The sequence below is a fragment of the Oryctolagus cuniculus genome, chromosome 2, assembly GCF_051225735.1.
Source record: "Oryctolagus cuniculus isolate XC-2025 breed Fujian yellow rabbit chromosome 2, ASM5122573v1, whole genome shotgun sequence".
Lineage (NCBI taxonomy): Eukaryota > Metazoa > Chordata > Mammalia > Lagomorpha > Leporidae > Oryctolagus > Oryctolagus cuniculus.
In genome coordinates, this window is record NC_142868.1 from 114,138,114 (window position 1) to 114,158,633 (window position 20,520).

The 20,520-nt window shown below is 42.4% G+C and overlaps 1 protein-coding gene across 3 annotated transcripts; it reads left to right on the forward strand.

Moving 5' to 3' along the window:
- The first annotated feature begins 173 nt into the window (after positions 1–173).
- TXNDC9 (thioredoxin domain containing 9) lies at positions 174–15,101 on the forward strand. Of its 3 annotated transcripts, none has more exons than XM_008253400.5 (5): positions 174–315; positions 2,220–2,437; positions 5,262–5,380; positions 10,895–11,149; positions 14,495–15,101. In XM_008253400.5, the coding sequence occupies exons 2-5, from the start codon at positions 2,249–2,251 to the stop codon at positions 14,613–14,615; spliced, it is 684 nt and encodes a 227-aa protein (XP_008251622.1). In that variant the 5' UTR covers positions 174–315; positions 2,220–2,248; the 3' UTR covers positions 14,616–15,101. The 3 variants fall into 3 exon arrangements, with proteins under 3 accessions (XP_008251622.1, XP_002709997.1, XP_017195123.1); XM_002709951.6 differs by having other exon boundaries at positions 174–269; XM_017339634.4 differs by lacking the exon at positions 174–315 and adding an exon at positions 411–1,234.
- The last annotated feature ends 5,419 nt before the right edge of the window (positions 15,102–20,520 follow it).

Below are 20,520 nucleotides of genomic sequence, written 5' to 3' on the forward strand. Positions count from 1 at the left end.
CGCCGTGCAGTTTACCCCGAGGGAGGAGCCTCAGGTCCCGACCACAGGGCGGGGGGGGGAGGGCGCATGCGTAGAGGCGCTTGCCATACGCCCAGCCTCCCCCTCCCTCGGGCAATGTAGATTGTATCGCGAGACGACCGCAGCCAATGAGAAGGCGGAAGTGACGCATGTCCGCGCCCGCCGGCAGCGGCTGAGAGGCTGAAACCAGAGTGGACCGCTCTTGTTAAGCGGCTGTTACCGTCGCTTCTCAGGAATCGGCGAGAGCTTGGGTGAGGCAGAGGGTGGTGCGGCAGAACCAGCCACCGCGGCCCGGTGGTACGTGAGAGACCGCTGCTCAGCGTTGCGGCTGGGGGAGGGGCGCGGCCGGGACGCCGGTGTCCGGGCGGCGGCGGCGGCGGCTCGGCGCATGCGCCCGGGGGCGTTGCCCTCAGGGCTGCCGGAACTGAGCGCTGGTCTGGTCCCGGGGGCCCAGGGAGTGGCGGGGTTATTGTTGGTTCCCGGGGCTGCTGCTAAGGACGTGGGCCCTTGGTCATTTGGTCGTCTGCCTGGAGGGGAGTGGGTCGGGGATCGGAGGACCCGCGGGGCCGCGCCCCTCCCTTCCACTGGAGCTGTAGAAAAGGAGAAATCAGAGGCTGAAAAGTTACCAGGACCTCCGTCCGTCTCCTGACCCCCTCCGGGATGGGGTCACGACCGCCAGCCGCCCCCACGATTCCGCAGTGCTGAGCTTGTTCTTTGAAAACCCCGGGCGTGAGCGTCGCCGAGCCCCTGGCGGTAGCAGGTGCTGCCGCCCAGGCCCGGGTCCGTCTCGCCTGGGGCTGGCCCCCGCCCCGAGCGGCGCAGGCCTCTGACATCTTCCTGGAGAGTCTCTTACTGTAGTCGGAGTGCAGCTCCGTCTCTTTCCCAGCGTTGATGTTGTGCTAATTCAGTTTCTTACTCAGATTTCTAAGATCTTCAGTAATACAGGCTGACTGTTCCTTATCTGAAATGCTTGGAACTGAAAGCGTATTGGATCTTGGATTTTTTTCTTCAGATTTTGGAGTATATGCATGTACACGATGAGTTATTTTCAGATTTTGAACTATATATGCATATACATGATGAGTTATCTTGGCAATGGGACCCAAGTCAAAACATGAAATTTACTTACATTTTATTTTCATCTTATACATCTAACCTGAAGGTATTTTGTATAATATTTTTAGTGCACTTGCATTTTGACATCACATCAGATCAGGTATGGGACTTTAAGTGGCTGCTATAATGTTGTTGCTCAACAAGTTAGATTTTAGAACATTTCAGATTTTTGCATTAGAGATGCTCAGCCTATATTTGTAAATGTGCCGTAGCTCACTTCTTCCAGGTCTCCCATTTATAATTTGCTTTGGCAGGCAAATTATAAATCGTATTTCTATGGTAATAACTCAGACATAAAATCGCCCTTTGTTGCTGGTAGAAAACACACCATTTCTTTTAAAACATGCTGCACTTTAGATCTTTTCTCATCTGAATTGAATTTTAAGACATTTACACAGTGGAGTGATGGTTGTGGGGTGGCATCAATGTTTTAAACATATTTGAAGTGTTTATTTTACATCAAAGCTAAGAACACTGGCTTTAAATAAATTGAATCCAGTATTACTTTTTACAGTCTCATAGATTCTGTTAGGTATAGGAGAGTAGGAACGGACACTAACGCTTATAGAACACCTGACGCTGCCCTCTTACACAAATTCTGACACGGTTCCTTAGGAGTTAAAGACATGAAATTCACTTGGGCAGTGATCATAAAACAATCTAATGGACTGAACTCTCTGTTGGACCAAGGTTTGATAAATGTACATGCTGTATGTGTAAAACTTCAGTAGTTATAAATTATCACTGTTCACAGCCACTTCTGTTTTGCTTCCCTTTCCATTTGGTAAAGAATACTGATTATCAGTATAATCACTAATTATCACTTCACAACTCATGGTTCTGTGGTCTGGTTGTGGTTGTAAAGATTTGTCTTTGTCTATCTTTGCTTCAGTTTAGACAAAGACTAAGAAACACCTACAATTACTGTCTAAGCTTTTGGGTGGAACGTTTAATTGAAAATTATTAAGCCTAATGTCAAATGCTCGGGTGCTGACACAGAGTACCAACTGCAGAAGTTGTGAAAGTAAGAGAGAAATCTGCTTGCTGATTGTTGGCTTCTCTGTTTTTGTAAACTCTCTTCCCAGCCCAAGGCTGAACTGTGCCATTTAGAAGAATGGAAGCAGACGCATCTGTCGACATGTTTTCCAAAGTCCTGGAGAACCAGTTGCTTCAGACTACCAAGCTGGTGGAAGAACATTTGGATTCTGAAATTCAGAAACTGGATCAGATGGACGAGGATGAATTGGAACGCCTCAAAGAAAAGAGACTTGAGGCACTAAGGAAAGCTCAACAGCAGAAACAAGTAACCTCTCTGCCCTGCTTTCTGACATTGCTATAACAGTATGCGCCTAACAACTTATATATATGTGTGCTGTAGCATATTTTGGTCCTCATGTTTAGGGTTTTTTGAATTCAAAGTACCTATCACTGCTAAAAGTTTGCCCAGGAAAAAAAAAAAGTTTTAAAGACACTTTTAAATTAGCCAAATCAGTGCTGCTCTCCACAGTAAGGTAAAAGCAAGAACTGCCCAAGATCGTTTTCGGAGTTTGGATTTGTTTAGTTGAGCCAGTAGACCAGAAACAGTGTCCGAAGATCTGGGGAGTTGGCAGTTTCCAGGAGTATTATGTCCATCCGAATTTGGATGTCTTCAAAGCAAACGAGATAAGACAAAGAAGATGAGAGGCTTTGAGTCAATTTATGTTGAAGGGATTAATTCAGGCATTTGCAGCATAATCTTGTAATTATGTGGCTTCTGTGTTCAGGAAAGCAGGCTAGGCTGAAGCCAGAACTCCATCTGGGTCTCATACATGGCTGTCAGGGGCCTACGTACTTGGGCCATCTTCCGCTCCTTTCCCAGATACATTAGCAGGGAGGTAGATTGTAAGTGGAGCAGCTGAGACTCAAACCTGCGCTCATGTGGAATGCCATATGGGATCCATGAAGGGATTGGGGAAATCTGAATGCAGTGGTTGGTACTCAGCAGTCGATAGGCCTTTGCTAGTCTATGGATTCCTGTGTCAACCCTCCTACCCTTATGGCAGCCAAAAATGTGGCACTAAGGAAGGGAACAGAGGGATAAGGAGAAGTGGAGCCTAGCAGAGGCTTAGGTGTCGCGGGGAGAGCCAGGTGCTGCCAGCCGCCACACCTCAGCAGGCCCATCCACTTTGGGGAAGCATGTGCTGTATGGGAGGTTCTGTGCTAGGAGTCCAGGGGCATGGGGAGTATCTCTGGACAGGCATTGAGCATGGGCCAAGGTGAAGAGTGAGCACACCCTCAGAGGAATCTGGACAGGCTCGGGTCTTCAGTGTCTTGGTTCAGTACATGAGGATAAGTAATGAAAGAATTAAGAGTACTTTAAACACTTTCTGTTGAAGGCAAGTGTCTTTGGTGAGTCAGGAAAACAGTGTGGAGGAACTGTATTTGAGAACTTAAAGTCTTTATAGAGAATACACGTAAGAAGACATTGTAAGGGGGGCCAGCGCTGTGGCACAGTGGGTTAACACCCTGGTCTGAACCACCGGCATCCCATTTGGGTGCCAGTTTGAGACCCGGCTGCTCCACTTCCGATCCAGCTCTCTTCTATGGCCTGGGAAAGCAGTAGAAGATGGCCCAAGTCCTTGGGCCCCTGTACCTGCAAGGGACCCAGAAGAGGCTCCTGGCTCCTGGCTTCTGATTGGCTCAGCTCCAGGCCTTGAGGCAAATTAGGGAGTGAACCATCGATGGAAGACTTCTCTCTGTCTCTGCTTCTGCCTCTCCTCTCTCTGTGCAACTCTGACTTTCAAATAAACCTTTAAAAAAAAAAGGTGACATTATCAGGGCCTCCTGTGAGAGAGAGCTCAATGTAAGCTGATAAAAATTTGTATGAAAACCAGCAATACAGTCCGAGCCGTGTCAGCTGAAGTCCAGAGGCAGAACAGAAATGGCACTCCTGGCCTCCTTGGGTGGGCCATTTCTGGAGGGCTAGATTCAGACCTCTGCTGTGTGTTGAAAGTTCATGGGCAGATGAGAATACATTCAGAGGAGGACATCTGGGAAAAGGAAAATCTAGGAATCTTCATGTAGGAAAAAGGTAAAAAGAACTGGAAATGTTCACTGAGGAGAAGGGAAGACTTAGGCAGGATGGGTGATGATATTTGACAGGCTGATGTGTGAAAGAGGTAAAACTTATCTAAGACCAAGCTGAGACGCACAGATCAAAGCTAGAGATGTGTTGCAGTTTGATGTGAAAAGACCTTCCTAAAGATGAGATAGATGCAAACAGATGCCTTGAAGCACGCGAGCCACTTACCTTTTCAGGTGTTTTCCTATCGATTGCCTTATTTTCATTTCACGGCACAGGAGATAATTGTTTTGTCATCTGCACTTTATAAATGAGGAGATGGAGGCTCAGAGAGGCTGCTGGAAGGCATAGCCAAAAATGGTAGTACATGTGTTCATACATATGCCTTCTGCAGATAAGCCCAGTGCCCCTTTTCATTAGACCCAGCTTCCAGCCATGGGGTCCAGCTGCCTGCCGCAGAAAAGGTTCCAGAAGCTGAAAGGTGTTACCAGACTTGTTGATTTGATTTGGGGAGTTGGGTTGGACGCGAGATCTTCACTGGTTCTGGGCACCATGTGAGTAGACTACCTTTTCTTCCAAGGACACCACCCACTGGTGGCTAGCGTAGAAGAGGTGTGTGTCTCCCTGAGGTGGTCAGCAAGAGCAGGTGGGGCTCCGCAGTGTCAGTGCTGCTCTCTCCAGGGCTGCCTGGCCATGACTCCTAGCATTACTACGAAATGCTTTGTAGTGACTTCTGGTTTTTGTTCAAGAGTGCAAAAAAATTAAATGGATGTTTACTGGGTCTTTCGAGACACAATTTTTATTTTGGGAGTTCTGAGAAAGCAAATGTTGTAAATTGCCAAGACTTACAACGTTCGTGTCTCCTGTCTGGGCAGTGCTGTGCAGTCAGTGCCCATGGGTGGTTTTGCATTGACACTAGAAATGTGGTAAACTCTCCAGCGATTCATTTCTCTGCAAGGTAAAATCAGCTTCTTTAAGAATTACTATGGCAACTGGGACACTCGAGATGCCAGGTGGTACTGAGAGATACTGAACATGTGTAATACTTTGCTTCTCTCCAATTTAGGAATGGCTTTCTAAAGGACATGGGGAATATAGAGAAATTCCTAGTGAGAGAGACTTTTTTCAAGAAGTCAAGGAGAGCAAAAAAGTGGTTTGCCATTTCTACAGAGATTCTACATTCAGGTAACTTTATTTCCATCTGTGACTTTTTCTGAAATAGAATGAGATGTTTGGCTAGAGACATTCTGAGAAAACTAAAAGAACCACCTTCTCGTTGTTTCATTGTACTCTATGTACTCCAGTGCTTTCTTTAATGTCCGTCAGCACTTTCAAGTTAAACTAATGTTATTTTAACAGTTAACTTAGACTTGTGATGTGAAAGTGTGACTACTACTGAAAAGCAACAATATTCCCATATGAATAGCTATACTTCCTGAATTATATTTTCACTAGCTAAAAACATCTGAGAAAAATACACTTAAAATATGCCCACAGACTTTCACAGTTGGTGCTCAGTCACTCCCCAGCTGGCAGCTCTGTTGGCTGAGCAGCCCTGTCTGAGGACCCAGATGTCTTAGAAAGTGAACATGCCTCAGAAGAGATTAGACCGTAAACCAGAGAACTCAATCTTTCTCTTTTTTCTGGCCGACAGATTTGATTAGGTGATGGCATTTAAAAAAGTGAGAGAAACCTCGTTTTAATCTAGATTTTAGAACTTTTCTTTAAAAAAAAATCAGAAAACTTGAAAGTAGCAGAGCTGAAATTCACTGCAATAGCACTGTTCCATTGCTGAGTTGCAACCACCTGCCTTAGATGGACATCTTCCATATTGTAGGGTCCCTGTCACTCACTGCTGTCTCAGCTCTGCCCTCTTGCCTCTGCTGCGTGCTGGCTCTTGTCTTCATCTGACAACCCACAGCTTCATTTTTTTTTTAAGATGTATTTATTTATTTGAAAAGTAGAATTACTGGGTGGGGGGAGGGGGTTCATTCCCCAGATGGCTGCAATGGCCAGACCTGGCCAATCTGAAGCCAGGAGCCAGGAGCTTCTTCCGGGTCTCCCACATGGGTGCAGGGGCCCAAGGATCTGGGACATCTTTATTTATTTATTTTAAGATAAATACATAGGATTTATGTATTTACATACGATGTACTTATATAGGATGCCAGCACCACAGGTGGTGGCTTTACCCACTATGCTACAGCACCAGCCCCACAGCTTCATTTGAGTTGGTGAAAATCCCCTGTAAGGAAGCATGGAGGGAAGAGATTAGGAAGGGGGGAGGGTTCAGAGAAACACTGCATTTGTAGTACACTGTCATCTCCCACTGGCACACCTTCCTTAAGTTGCCAGTCGTCAAGAGGTAAAATGTTGGTATCATATCAGTGTATATGATTGATACTGTTTGTTCACTTGTGTGATCAGAGAGTTACGGAAAGGCACAGAGTTTCATTGCATTGTGGCCCACTGTGCCCTGAGTGCGTAGCACTAAGCAGGGGTGGGGAAACATCTGTCCCGTGAAAGCATGTGGTCTGGCCCTGCCAAGGCTGCCGCAGGCAGGACTCAAAATTCAGTAAATCTGTAGCACCCTCATTTTTAAGTTGCTAAGTTTGTATGGTCCATGAATGTTATAAATATCCAAACGGTCATTGGCAGAAGAAAGGTTCTCCACCCCTGCCCTAGAGTAACAGTGCCCAACAAATAGAAGCTGTTTGGTAAATGTATTTGGTAGAAGTGTAAACAGTGTGGCACCAGGAGTACTTTTCAGACAGAGCTGAAGATCAAAATTCGAATCATTTAGTTAACCTGTTTATCTAGCGAAGTTCTTGGTACTTAATATGACTACATGCTTTCTTGTAGGCTAGAATATTCACAGTAACCCTTCAAGGTAGGTACTGGTGTTATGACCAGTAAAGTTTGAGAAAAGCTTTAGATGAGTATGACACCAAATGCTTCTTGGGTCTTTTGTCAGTTTGCCTTTTATGTACTTAGTATAGTTTTTTTCTCAAGTAGATTGGGTTTAGCAAAAGTTTCTTGTAATCTTGATGCCTGATTACTGTGTCCTGAAAGTTTCTTTCCTGTATCAGATATGTAGTTCAGTAATGAAATCTCGGTGGAAAATGGTGAAAGAACCAGTGAATAAATGGTTTTTTAATTTTTTAATGGGCAGTTCAGCTTTTTAAATTTTGTCTCAGTTTTTATTTGATACAGAAATCCTCTATCCCCTGGTTTACTCCCCAAATGTCTGCATCATGCAAGATATATGTCCAGGGCTGGAAACTCAATTCAGGTTTCTCACATGGGTGACAGGACCCAAGTACTGCTACTTCCCAGGGTGTACATTAACAACCAGACTCAAAGTGGAGCTGAGAATCTTAACCAAGCACTCTTGGTATGGAATGTGGATGTCCCAAGTGACATCTTAATGCTAGGCGAAACGTCCAGCCGTAATTATTATAGGTGTAAGCTCCTACCCTGAGTTTTTATAAACTGGTGAACACTGTGACAAATGATTTCTCATGGGACTATAACCACATAGACTTAGTATAAATATATGGTTGAACTAACAGTACACATAGGCATTTTATCAATTACATAATAAAACAAATTCTCAGATACTCAAAAATTAAGTTGCACAGTTCAAAAGGCCTACCATATTTAAAAATATAAATGTCTGCCCATTTAAAAAAAAACACACTTTTATCTTTTCAAGAGGTTGGGAAGAGAAGGGAAAAATTAGACTTCAAAGAAAAATAAAGTGGGTAAACAACTTAAAAGGTATAGAAAAGCATTAGAAGAATTTCAGAAATTTTATAGTAAGTATTGTTTTAGTTATAATAACAAAATACCTTTTAAAAGTATTTGCCGAATTAGGGACCAGCACTGTGATGTAGAAGGCTAGGCTTCTACCTGTAGTGCCAGCATCCCATGTGGGCGCTGGTTTGAATCCCAGCTGCTCCACTTCAAATTTGGCTTCCAGCTAATATGCCTGAGAAAGCAATGAAAGATGATCCAAGTACTTGGGCCCCAGTACCCATGTGGGAGACCCCATCAGCTGTTGCAGCCAATTTGGGAAGCAAACCAGAAGTTGGAAGATCTCTCTCTCTCTATCTCTGCCTTTAAAAAAAAAAGTGTGTATATATATATATATATATATATATATGCCAAATTAAAGAGCATGTTTTACATACTCTGAGCAAGACACAGGCAATATTTTTACTAAAAATATTTAATAATCTGCCCCCATTCTTTTTCTAGGCCCTCCCTTTAAATTGAACCTCCAAGTGCAATTAATGTTTTTGTCTCAAGACATTAAAGACATGTGATACAATGTAGATTATCAAAATAGGATTTTTCTATAACATTACAAAAGGAGATATATAATCACTATAAGATTTGATTAAATTACTTTGTTTGGATGTAGGGAGATAGAGATCTCCCATTTGCTATTTAACTTCCCACAAATGCCTACAGCAGCCAAGGCTGAACCAGGCCAAAGCCAGAAGCCAGAAATTCAATCCAAGTATTTCATGTAAGTGTCAAGGACCCAATTACTTGAGCCATCACCTGCTTCCTTCCAGGGTATACATGAGCTGAAAGCTGGAATCAGGAGCAGAGCCAGTACTTGAGCCTAGGTACTCTAATATTGAATGCAGGTGTTCCCAGCAGCTTCTTTACTGCTACACCAAAATGTACACAGATTATGCTGCTTATTTTGCACTTCATCTTTCTAAATTACCTATTAATAAAGTACTGGCATGGGAATAGATTTAAAGACATAACATTCTAGGGCCGGCGCTGTGGCATAGCGGGTAAAGCTGCTGCCTGCAGCGCCAGCATCCTGTATGGGCACTGGTTCTAGTCCCAGCTGCTCCACTTCCGTTCCAGCTCTCTGCTATGGCCTGGGAAAACACTGGAATATGGCCCAAGTCCTTGGGCCCCTGTACCCGCGTGGGAAGACCTGGAGGAATCTCCTGGCTTCTGGCTTTGGGTCAGTGAAGCTGTTGCAGCAGTTGGGGAATGAACCAGTGGATGGAAGTTCTCTCTCTGCCTCTCCTTCTCTCTGTGTAACTCTGACTTTCAAATAAATAAATAAGTAAATCTTAAAAAAAAAAAAGACAACATTCCACAGGATGTTCATTGGTGTAAATGATAAGTGTATTTTAACTGCTGAACAGCAAGAATCTTTTGCTAAATGTCTAAATAGGTTGATCATAATCTAAACATAAAGATTGTGGTTCTGTCACATTTGTGACTTGGTATTTTCTTTCAGTATTCCCAAGTCTTGTCTTGAATTCCACTTCCAAAATAATAGCATCAGGCACCCGGATTTTACAGAATGCAACAGTTATTTCTGTGACCACTGGAATCGTCTAAGCTTGCCTGTGTGTTAGGACAGTACTTCTCCAAATACCAAAGTTGCTGACTGTTAAAAGCCCCATGTCTGGTTAGGCATGTGACACGGAGGTTAAGTTGCCACTTGGGATCCTATATCCCATATCTGTTCATGTCCTGGCCCTTCTGTTTCCAGTCCAACTTCCTGCTAATGAGTGCAGTGGGAAGCAGCAGATCATGGTTCAAGTAGTTGGGGTACTGCCACACATGTGAGAGACCTGGATTGAGTTCCTGGGTTTTGGCTTCAACCTGACCCAGCCCTGACTGTTGTGGGCAGCTGAGGAGTGAACCAGCTGGTGGAATATCTCTATGTCTCTCTCTCTGCCTGTCAAATGAAAATAATTTTTTTAATGGGGAAAAAAACCTCCATGCTGCTTTTGTCTTTTGAGTTGTATATCTTCATATTTCATTCCACCTTCAATTAGTGGTAGGGCAAAGGCCACTGGGACTCTTCTAAGGCCTGCAACACAAAAACAGGAGTACAACACTTGGGTTCTTCCCGAAAGCTAATTTCAAGTCCTCAGCTAATCTGGTTAGATGGTGGTTTGACACCATCAAGAGGCCACTTGAAAACATGATGCCTTAAGTAAGTATAGTGTCTTAAGTTGCTTCATGTATTCTTACTGTTGTAATCCCATATTTCTTGAGTTCTCCCGTAAATTTTTCTTGGGTTATAGTAGGTAGATTATAAATAATAAGTCTTGCATTTTTTGGGTTTTTAAAATTTTTGATGTATTTATTATTGAAAGGCAGACAGACAAAGAGAGCTCTTTCTTCTGCTGATTCACCCCCCAGATGCCTGCAACTGCCAGGACTGGGCCAGGCTCAAGTAAGGAGTCCAGGTGTCCCACGAGAGAGATAGGGTCCCAAGTAACTAAGCCATCACCTGTTGCCTTCCAGGGCCAGAATTGGAAGCAGAGCCATGACCTGAACTCAGGCACTCCAGTATGGAATATGGGTGGCTCAAGCAGCATCCTTTTTTTTTTTTTTTTTTTTAAGATTTAGTTTATTTGAAAGAGTTACAGAGGTAGAGACAGAAAGAAGGAGGTCTTCCATTCACTGGTTCATTTCCCAGATGGCTGCAACAGCCAGAGCTGAGCTGATCTAAAGCCAGGAGCTTCTTCCAGGTCTCCATGTGGGTACAGGAGCCCAAGCAGTGCTCATTTCTGATTCTTAAAGGTCTCTGGGTACTATGAAGTTTAGATCTGTCCTTAATGTTTCCTGTTTGAGGTACCAGGAAACATGAATAAGGGAAACAGCAATAAAGATGTACCTTACTGATGTTTATTTTGTGACTTACAGGTGTAAAATACTAGACAGACATTTGGTGATATTGTCCAAGAAACATCTTGAGACAAAATTTTTGAAGCTGAATGTGGAAAAAGCACCTTTCCTTTGTGAGAGACTGCGTATCAAAGTCATTCCCACACTGGCACTGGTAAAAGACGGGAAAACACAAGATTATGTTGTTGGATTTACCGACCTAGGAAATTCAGATGACTTCACTACGGAAACTCTGGAATGGAGGCTCGGTTGCTCTGATATTCTTAACTACAGGTAACTTTCATCAGAAAAACATTACATTTAATCCATATCTAGTTGGCATTTTCAGAGAAGTTTCTTTGTAACTTTTTTTTTCCCCCAAGATTTACTTACTTGAAAGGCAGAGTGAGAAAGAGATTGAACTTCATCTACTGGTTCACTCCCCAAATGGCCGCAGTGGCTAGGGCTGGAGCTGAGCCGGGCCAACGCCAGGAGCCAAGAATTCCATCTCCATCTCCGGCATGGGTGGCAAAGGCCCAACTTGGGCCATCCTGTGCTGCATTCCCAGGTACATTAGCAAGGACCTGGGTCAGAAGTGGAGCAGCAGGGACTCTATAACTGACACTCATACAGGATGCCAGAGTTGCAGGCAGCAGCTTAGCTCAGTATTCCACGATACCAGCCCCACTTTCTTGTATCTTACTAAATTAAGAGCTTTTAACTGAGGTGTAGAAAGTTTAAAAGCATAACTCTTAAAATGTGATTGGGGGGCCAGCACTATGGCATAGTGGGTAAAGCCACTGCCTGCAGTCCTGGCATCCCATATGGGTGCCGGTTCACATCCCAGCTACTCCACTTCCAATCCAGCTCTCTGCTATGGCCTGGGAAAGCAATAGAGGATGGCCCAACTCCTTGAGCCCCTGCACCCGCATGGGAGACCAAGAGGAAGCACCTCACTCCTGGTTCCGGATCAGCACAGTTACAGCCAGCTGGGGAATGAACCAGTGGATAGAAGATTGATCTCTGTCAGTGTCTCTGCCTCTTCCTCTGCCTCTCTGTAACTCCGTCTTTAAAATAAATTAAAAAAAAAAAAATGATTAGCACAGAAAGATCAGATTTGTGGAGGCTTGCTTTGTGGTGCAGCAACCTAAGCAAGCTGCTGCCTGTGATGCTGGCATCCAGTATGGATGTTGGTTCAAGTCCAGGCTGCTCCACCACCGATCAGCTCCCTGCTGTTGTGCCTAGGAAAGCAACAAAGATGGCTCAAGTGCTTGGCCCTTACCACTGATGTGGGAGACCTGGCTGGAGTTCCAGCTCCTGGCTTCAGCCTGGCCCAGCCCAGCAATTGCAGCCGTTTGGGGGTGAACCAGTGGATGGAAGATACCACTCTTTCCTTGTCTCTGTCTCTCTGTAACTCTGCTTTTAAATAAATAAGTAAATCTTAAAAAAAAAAAAAAAAATACCAGACTTCTAGATAAATCTGAGTCTTAGAGTACACCTGACTAAAAGTGTTCAACCTTTAAATATGCTATTGAAATTGATTCTGTGTTAGTCAGGAAACCCAAAATAACAAGTTGACTGTTTCAGATTGAGGCCCCGTTACTCCGGTTGACAATGACTTAAGTGATTCTCTTTGGGGAAATTTAAAACACGCTACTATAAAGGTTATATTTTGAAATGTTAGATTTTTTAGGGGTTCTGTGCTTAGTTTATATTTCTGTGGAGAAAAGTCTCAAAGTCTAAAATGCAGTGTCCATTTCTCATTCATCTCTTTGTCCACTTCTCAAAAAAAATGATTTATCTAATTCCACAAAGGAGAACATCATCTTAAATCTTGCCCCTGTTAGTGATTTGCAAAAATAACAGGTAAAATTATGCAGTTATCATTCCAAAGGTATAGTGAGTAGAAAGTTGTCATCTTTTCTCTCCCCTTTTTCCTCCCTACTTTTTTCTAAATCCTCTACTAGACGTGCCTACCTCATTCTTATGCTATGTAAATTGGTTTCATTTTATGAATATTCATAGAATACTAATGTTAAAATTTATATACTTTGAAAAGACTTCACACTTCTAACACATTGCATGCTCTTTACCCACATTCTCTTATTTTAAACATTTTATGTTTGCTTTATCATTCTGTTTGTAGATACAAGTAAAATTTTATTTCAGAACCATTTGAGTAGAAGTTATGGATATCCCTTGACTCCTAAATATTTCCATATGTATTCCCTAGGAAGAGGGACATTTTCTTGCTTAGATGCAGTGCAGTATTAAAATAGGAATTATATAGACAGGAATTTACAGACCTTATGACACTTTACCATTATCCCAGTAATGTCCTCTGTACAAAAAAAAGTGTCACATCTACTTAAATGTCTTTAGCTTTTTGTAACTTACAATTTGTTAGTTTCTTTATTTTTCAAGACTTTGGTATTTTTGAAGAGTTATTATTTTATAGAACAAGGTTCTATATAAGGTTATTATTTTATAGAACATCCCTCCTTTGGGTTTTCTAATATTTCCTCAAGATTTGGTTCATAATATGCATTTTTGATAAGCATTTTATGGAAGTGATGCTGGATCCCTTTTCTCTGGTGCATCACATCAGGAGGTTTATGATGATGGTTTGTCTCACTTCTAGTGATAATTGTACGTCAAATGAACCCTTGTTCTCTGAGGCCAAATGGTAATTTAATGAAGAACTCTCCCATCTCCTCCACTTAGTATTCAGTGAGTTGTAGTCTTACTGTTATTATTTACTTTGACATTCACATAGCCCCAGATTTGACCTAGGGCCTCATTCATGCTGGCCTCTGTATTCTTTGGACATAGCCCCATAATTCTTGGAGCACTTCTTTTCTGGTATAAACAAGGTGTGTTGGGGGTTACATTGTATTCTCCCTTGAATCAGCTGTTTCTGCAAGGGGCTGTGCTTCCTTTTAGTGACAAATGACTTTTCAAAACTAACATCTGGCTTCTAGGAATACTCCCCAGATATTTTTTTAAAGAAATGTCACATTTTATTTCTCAGACATCATTGAAAAGTTTAATACCAATTCCAGGCCAATGATACTGAATTCCATAAGTTTTGCTGATATCTCTAGAGACCTGAATATTGAGGAATATTAAGCAGAATCAAGCTAGTTATAGCAGGTTAGCTATGAGAAGTAGAGTAGCATTGTTTGTCATTCTAACAGTAAAAAGAATTTCTTTTTTTTTTCTGATTATCTTTCTATATTTTATTGAGAAAATGGCTTTACACAGTTGTTAACATGAAGAGATCAAGAAATATGTAGCTAATAGTAAAAAGAATTTCTAATACAGGCTCGCCATATCCAGAACCAATAAAACCAAAATGCTCTTCTGTGCTTTTCAATCAAAAATTCTGTTGACAGAACCTTGAAATGTTAATGAATAATTAGTGACAAATGGGGAAAAAAATTACCTAAGTGGTACAAAATGAGATTTAAAGCTATTAATCATCAAGGTGGGTATTATACCTCTTCCATGATACATACTACAAAGAAATTGTGTTATATTCTAAGAGAAAGAAAAGATTTTTTTTTTACTAAAACTTAGTGTCTCAACTGTTCTAACCTATGAAGGATAAAATACTATTCAAATGTGTTTTATTTTTAGTGGAAATTTAATGGAGCCACCATTTCAGAACCAAAAGAAATTTGGAACAAACTTCACAAAGCTGGAGAAGAAAACTATCCGAGGAGGAAAGAAATACGATTCAGACTCTGATGATGATTAGAGCTCAATGATTCTTTGTAAATCGTCTTCTTATTTCTACAATTACTTCAGGTTTAAATGTGTTTTCTAAATTCTGTTGCTTTTGATCCATTGATCATCAGTACTCATATTCTGGAGATTTATATACTCCAACCATTGAAAGGCATCTTTACCATATTCTCTGTGGCCATCATGTTTCAGCTGAGGAAAATGTCTGAGTTCCTAAATTATCTGGGAAGAGTGTGGATTCTCTATTTTTGAGGTTGATTTTATCACGTATGTTTCTTACATCTTTATACCATTCAGAATTGTGTTTTTAATCTATTTATTAGAATTAGAAATTCAGCAGACTATTTCAGGACTGATTCTTAATCAGCGTTATTTACTTTCTACAGCAGGTCATGTAACATTTACTGGTGTAACATTGCACTTGTAAATGAACTATGAACACGCTTCACTTTGGGAATATATTGAAGTAACTATTAAAATACTGCTTATTTATTCTGGATGCTTCATGTTGATGTTGAATCAACTGATGGCAGCAGAACACTATTTCAGGTTGTGAACATACTGCCTTAAAGGTCCTGATTGCCTGTATTTTAATCATGCATTAAACAGTAATCAGGAAACACTTGAAACGGCAACTGAGGAAATCCACTGACTCCTCAATGAAACAACTGTAACAGGTAAAAATTGTTTTTTAAAAAATGTTTAAGTTTCTGAAAGTTGTCAAAAGTACAAACTGCCAAAATATTTATTCAAGAAAATCTAAATCTAGGCTTAAAAGAAAAAAGTCTGTGGCATTAGAGCCCTGACCTCACTTCCCCTCTCTTCAGATCCCAGTCTGGGCCTACAGCTTGTCATTTTGAAGAGTAGATTAATGTTACTTCTCACTCCCCTCAGTTTCGTGTTACAGAAGCACTTTGCCAAACAAAAATAGCCAAGGAGTCTAAAGCTGCTTCCTCTCTCTGGTCCCTGCTTGTAGTTCAGAAGCTGTGACACAGGAATGGCACATCAACAATATTGGACTCCAAATGCTTTTGCCCCAGCTTACCCATAGGGTGGAGGTTCCATACAAGGTGAGGCAAGCAGAAAAGTCCAGAGACTACCACTCACTTCCCCACTTGCAGGCTGTGGGTGTCGTTTCTGAAAAAGGCTACTATTTAGCTTCGGCTCTGTATCAACAGCACAGCAGTCTATCAAGTGGGAATGGCATGCTATAAAAACAGCTCCATAACATTCACCAAAGGGCCTGACTATGTATATTAGAGTAATGGAGAAGTTAGAGTATGAGGGTGTTGCCAAATACAGTGGATTGTTGCTGTGGGGTATGACGTAATGGCAGTGAAGAGGAGACTGGTAGCTCCATGATAGCAACAGGCAATCGCAACAAGAAAAGACCAACAAAAAGTTCGACAAAGAATGACAGAGGCAGAGTCCTAGGGTAGAGTAAGATTCAAAGATACTCTACAGGAGCCTGAATTTCATTGGATCAAGCAATCAACTCCCCCCACCCCCACCGCTAACAGTGACAAATGAAGTATAGAGGTTAGCTAGCAGAAGTATTTGCTTGGCTGGCGCCGTGGCTCGATAGGCTAATCCTCCGCCTTGCGGCGCCGGCACACCGGGTTCTAGTCTCGGTCAGGGCGCCGGGTTCTGTCCCGGTTGCCCCTCTTCCAGGCCAGATTTCTGCTATGGCCCGGGAGTGCAGTGGAGGATGGCCCAAGTGCTTGGGCCCTGCACCCACATGGGAGACCAGGATAAGTACCTGGCTCCTGCCTTCGGATCAGCGCGATGCGCCGGCCACAGCGCGCCGGCCATTGGAGGGTGAACCAACGGCAAAAGGAAGACCTTTCTCTCTGTCTCTCTCTCACTGTCCACTCTGCCTGTCAAAAAAAAAAAGTAGTTGCTAACAGCAGGATGTAGTAACAATAGAGGCAAACTGGCTAGAACCTTTCCAGGGAGTTTAGGAAGGGAAACAGTGAAGCAGAACCCTCTCCTAAAAGAAAAAATCCTCCTGTGCTTGGAATTGGAGGGAGAAGTTAGGGTGATTAAATACCCCCAGACCTAATTGTCTAAGGAAGAACAGCAGAGGCCACACTTTTCAGGGTAAAAGGACTTAGCTGGAACAGTTTAGCCAAGTAACTAAACAAGCCCAATTTGGGAAGAAAGAGACAGGAATATGCAGACCTGCTGTGACATGTTATCTAAAATACCCGGTTTTCAATAAAAAATTCAGACATGCAGAGAAACAATAAATTGATCCATACGTAGAGAACAAGAGGAAGAAACAACCCACATGTTGGAAGCAGACCTCAAAGTGCAATTATTAACATGTTGAAACTAAAGGAAATAATTGATGCTGATGTGAAAGAAGGTATGTGACAATATTCCATCAAATGGAGTATATCAGTAAATTAAGGAATTAAAATAAAACTAAGTGGAAATTCTGGAATTACAAGGTACAAAAACTGCAATGATGAATTGAGAAGTGCTCAAAAGTAAATCAGCCTTTAGTAAAAAGAATCTGGAAATAAAGATTAATCGGTATGAATGCAGATAACACAATCCAAAAAATACAAGAGAAAAAAGAAAAGTATGAAACATGAGTTATTAGGCTGGTGCTGTGGTCTAGCAGGCAAAGCTGACCTATAATGCCTGCATCCCAGCTGGGTGATGGTTCCTGTCCTGGCTGCTCCACTTTCAATCCAGCTTCCTGCTAATGCACTTGGGAAAACGGCGGAAGATGGCCCATGTGCTTGAGCCCCTAGCACCCAGATGGAAGAATGGGATGAAGCTCTTGGCTCCTGGCTTTGGCCTGGCCTAGTGCTGGCCATTGTGGCCACCTGGGTCATGAACCAGAAGATGGAAGACTTTTGGTTTCTCCCTCTCTGAAACTCTGATTTTCAAATAAATAAATCTTTTTTTAAAATGCTTTTAAAATCACTTATATGTGCTGGTGTTAAAGGAGAAAGAAAAATTATAAATACCTGAAAATCCCAAAATTGATGAAAAATGGTAACCCAAGATCAACAATTTTAAGATAACCGATCCATACCCAGATGGAGTAAAAAATTATGAATGGCAAAAAAAAATGTTGAAACATCAAAAGAAAAAAAAAAACACTCATCTTGCACAGGACAGTAAAAAATCTTGAAAACCACAAAAGAAAGATTAAATATATAGAAGAAAAACCCTGTGGAAATTAACTTCTCAGAAACAATGGGGGCCCAAAGGCAGAAGAATAGCAGGAAGAACTGCTCAAAGGAAAAAAGCCTTCTCAACTAAGAATCTTATTTCTTTTCTTTCTTTTTTTTTTTTTTTTTTTTTTTTTTTTTGACAGAGTTAGAAAGAGACAGAGAAAGGTCTTCCTTTTTCCGTTGGTTCATCCCTCAGATGGCCGCCACAGCAGGTGCTGCACCAATCCAAAACCAGGAGCCAGGTGCTTCCTCCTGGTCTCCCATGCAGGTACAGGGCCCAAGACCTTGGGCCATCTTCCACTGCCCTCCTGGGCCACAGCAGAGAGCTGGACTGAAAGGAGCAACCAGGACTAGAATCTGGGGTGCCAGCACCACAGGTGGAGGATTAGCCTAGTGAGCCGCGGCACTAGCCAAGAATCTTATTTCAAAAAGTATCAGAAGTGAGGGCAAAATGAGGTTGTTTTTGTTTTTGTAAAGACAAGGTGAGCTGAAGTGAGAATTCCTGTGACACGCACATCTAGAAAAAATGTTGCAGGAAATTTTTTCAGTGTGAAAACAAGACCACACTGACAAATCCTGCCTCAAAAAATTAAGTGAAAATTACAAAGAAACTTAAGATGTTGCAGTTAGTCTATTTCTCTTTGTTCTATCAGACAACATAACTGTGTGCATATAACATAGAGAAATGTGTATTTGCAAAAATCAAGTGTGTGGACGCCTGTATCGCAATAATGAATCTACAGGAAGAAATGCACAGAATGAGAAATGATAAATAAGAAGACTAGCAAATGTACTTGCTCTCCCTTCAGGTATTATGAAAGACCTAGGATTATAAGAAGTGTTAATGCATTTAGACTGTGATGCAGTGATACACAAGTGTGCAACTGACTAGAAGGAATAGAGCTGTAGAGTAGATTCTGATAAGATCATTCTTTTGGGTCCTTGGTTTCAAGATGACAAGTGAAGGAACAATGGCCATGCTAAAAGGGGCTGTGGCCACGTGCAGCAAACTGCTGTCACTGTTTGCTGAAGGACAAGGCCAATAAGAAGTTTTTCATTTGAAACTGGAGGCTGCAGCCGTCAGGGACGTTGCCATAGCAGTGTTTTCGATGCCTGTGTGCATTGAAGCTGTGTGAAGTTACATTATTGTGTGGGTGGACGCAGTTCACAGCCTGGTGGTCAGAAATCTATATCATGAAGCCTACAAGGACCAGACACCACCACCCCAATTTAGGCCTGCTGGTGCTGCCCTACAGCCTCCACCAAAGCCCATGTAAGGAATGTGATCTTTAAAGGTTGAAGAAAAATTATTCTCTGGAAAATAAAAGTGGAAATGTATGCTTAATATTAAAAAAAAAATGTATAAAGTCTAGGTTAACTACTAAAGAAATAATTGAAAAAGTACATACTGAAAAAAATCATTAAAGGAATTAAAATATACCAGAATATGTTCACTCATATAAAAGAAGGCAGAAATCAACTGGAAAACAGTAAACTGACAAAAATCCAACCATATTATAGTGACATTGTACAATGAATTAATCATAAAGCGAATGTCACAGTGGGTTTTAAAACCATGATCCTGGGGCACATATTGTGGCACAGTGGATTGCACTGCCAGTTTGGACACCTGCATCCCCATATCAGAATGCCAGTTCAAGGCCTGATTCCTATACTTCTAATCCAGCTTCCTGCTAGTGCACATGGGAGACAGCAGATGATGGCTGGACTGGAAGAGGAGCAACTGGATAGAACAACTGTGCCAATATATGGGATGCTGGCGCCACAGGCAGAGGATTAACCAAGTGAACCATGGTGCCGGCCCCGAAACTGTCTTTTAAAGGAAAAGAAAAGTTTGGGATATTCAGTCAAAAAGTTCAGGTCATTTTTATGAGGAAGAAAAATGGATTAGCCTTGGAATTTTATCTACTACACTTTATGTCAAAAGACAGTAGAGAGATTGGATTAAGATAGCAGAGTAGGGAGGGAGCTTACTGCTCTAGTCTAGGAAAAGATAATTTTTAAAAAGTGGAGAGATTGTAGTCTCAAGGAAGTTAGGGAGAAAACAGTAGAGGAAACTCCAAACAAATTAGAGGGACACAGTGGACCTATGTGGAGGGCAGGGGTGCACAAAACTCAGACCCCAGCAGCCAAGAGCCTCCACACCAGTGCTGGAGAGTGAGGTTAGCCCAGCCACTGACAATAAAGCTGCAGGAGGAGCCTGGAGGGAATCTGGCTTGAAATTCTGTGGGAGACAGCATACCTGCCAAACTAAAGGAGAAAAAAAGAGGGTCACATTTCTCTCTTCCCCGATCACCCTGCAACAGTGTCCCATAATAAGCCAGTAGAGAGCGGGTACATTTTAGACATACATAACAGCTGCATCAGCTCGTGTCCACACCCAGCAACCAGCTGAGTGGAGATTCCTGAGTCTGGTGGGGAGAACTGACAGGAGGCTGGGTGCTTGTGACCATGGGAGGCTTGTGTGCCAGGATTGTGAAAACACTGAGGCTGTGTGTGAGGGCACAGAGTGTGGCTGGGACTTTGGGCAGTCACTGTGGGAAACTAGACATGCTCAGGGCTTTCTGGTTACCTGATGAGGGACATTGCTGGGGAATCTGCTTACATCAAGGACTGCACAGATCATTTGCGTGGTCCTGTGGCAACACAGGTGACTATTATACCCACTTGGGCTAGCTCTCAGCCACTGGTCTCCTTTGAGGGGAG

Coding starts and splice junctions, on each gene's coding strand:
- TXNDC9 (XM_008253400.5), top strand. CDS start 2,249: ATGGAAGCAGACGCATCTGTCGACATGTTTTCCAAAGTCCTGGAGAAC. Junction 2,438..5,261: donor AAGCTCAACAGCAGAAACAA/GTAACCTCTCTG, acceptor TCTCCAATTTAG/GAATGGCTTTCTAAAGGACA. Junction 5,381..10,894: donor TACAGAGATTCTACATTCAG/GTAACTTTATTT, acceptor TGTGACTTACAG/GTGTAAAATACTAGACAGAC.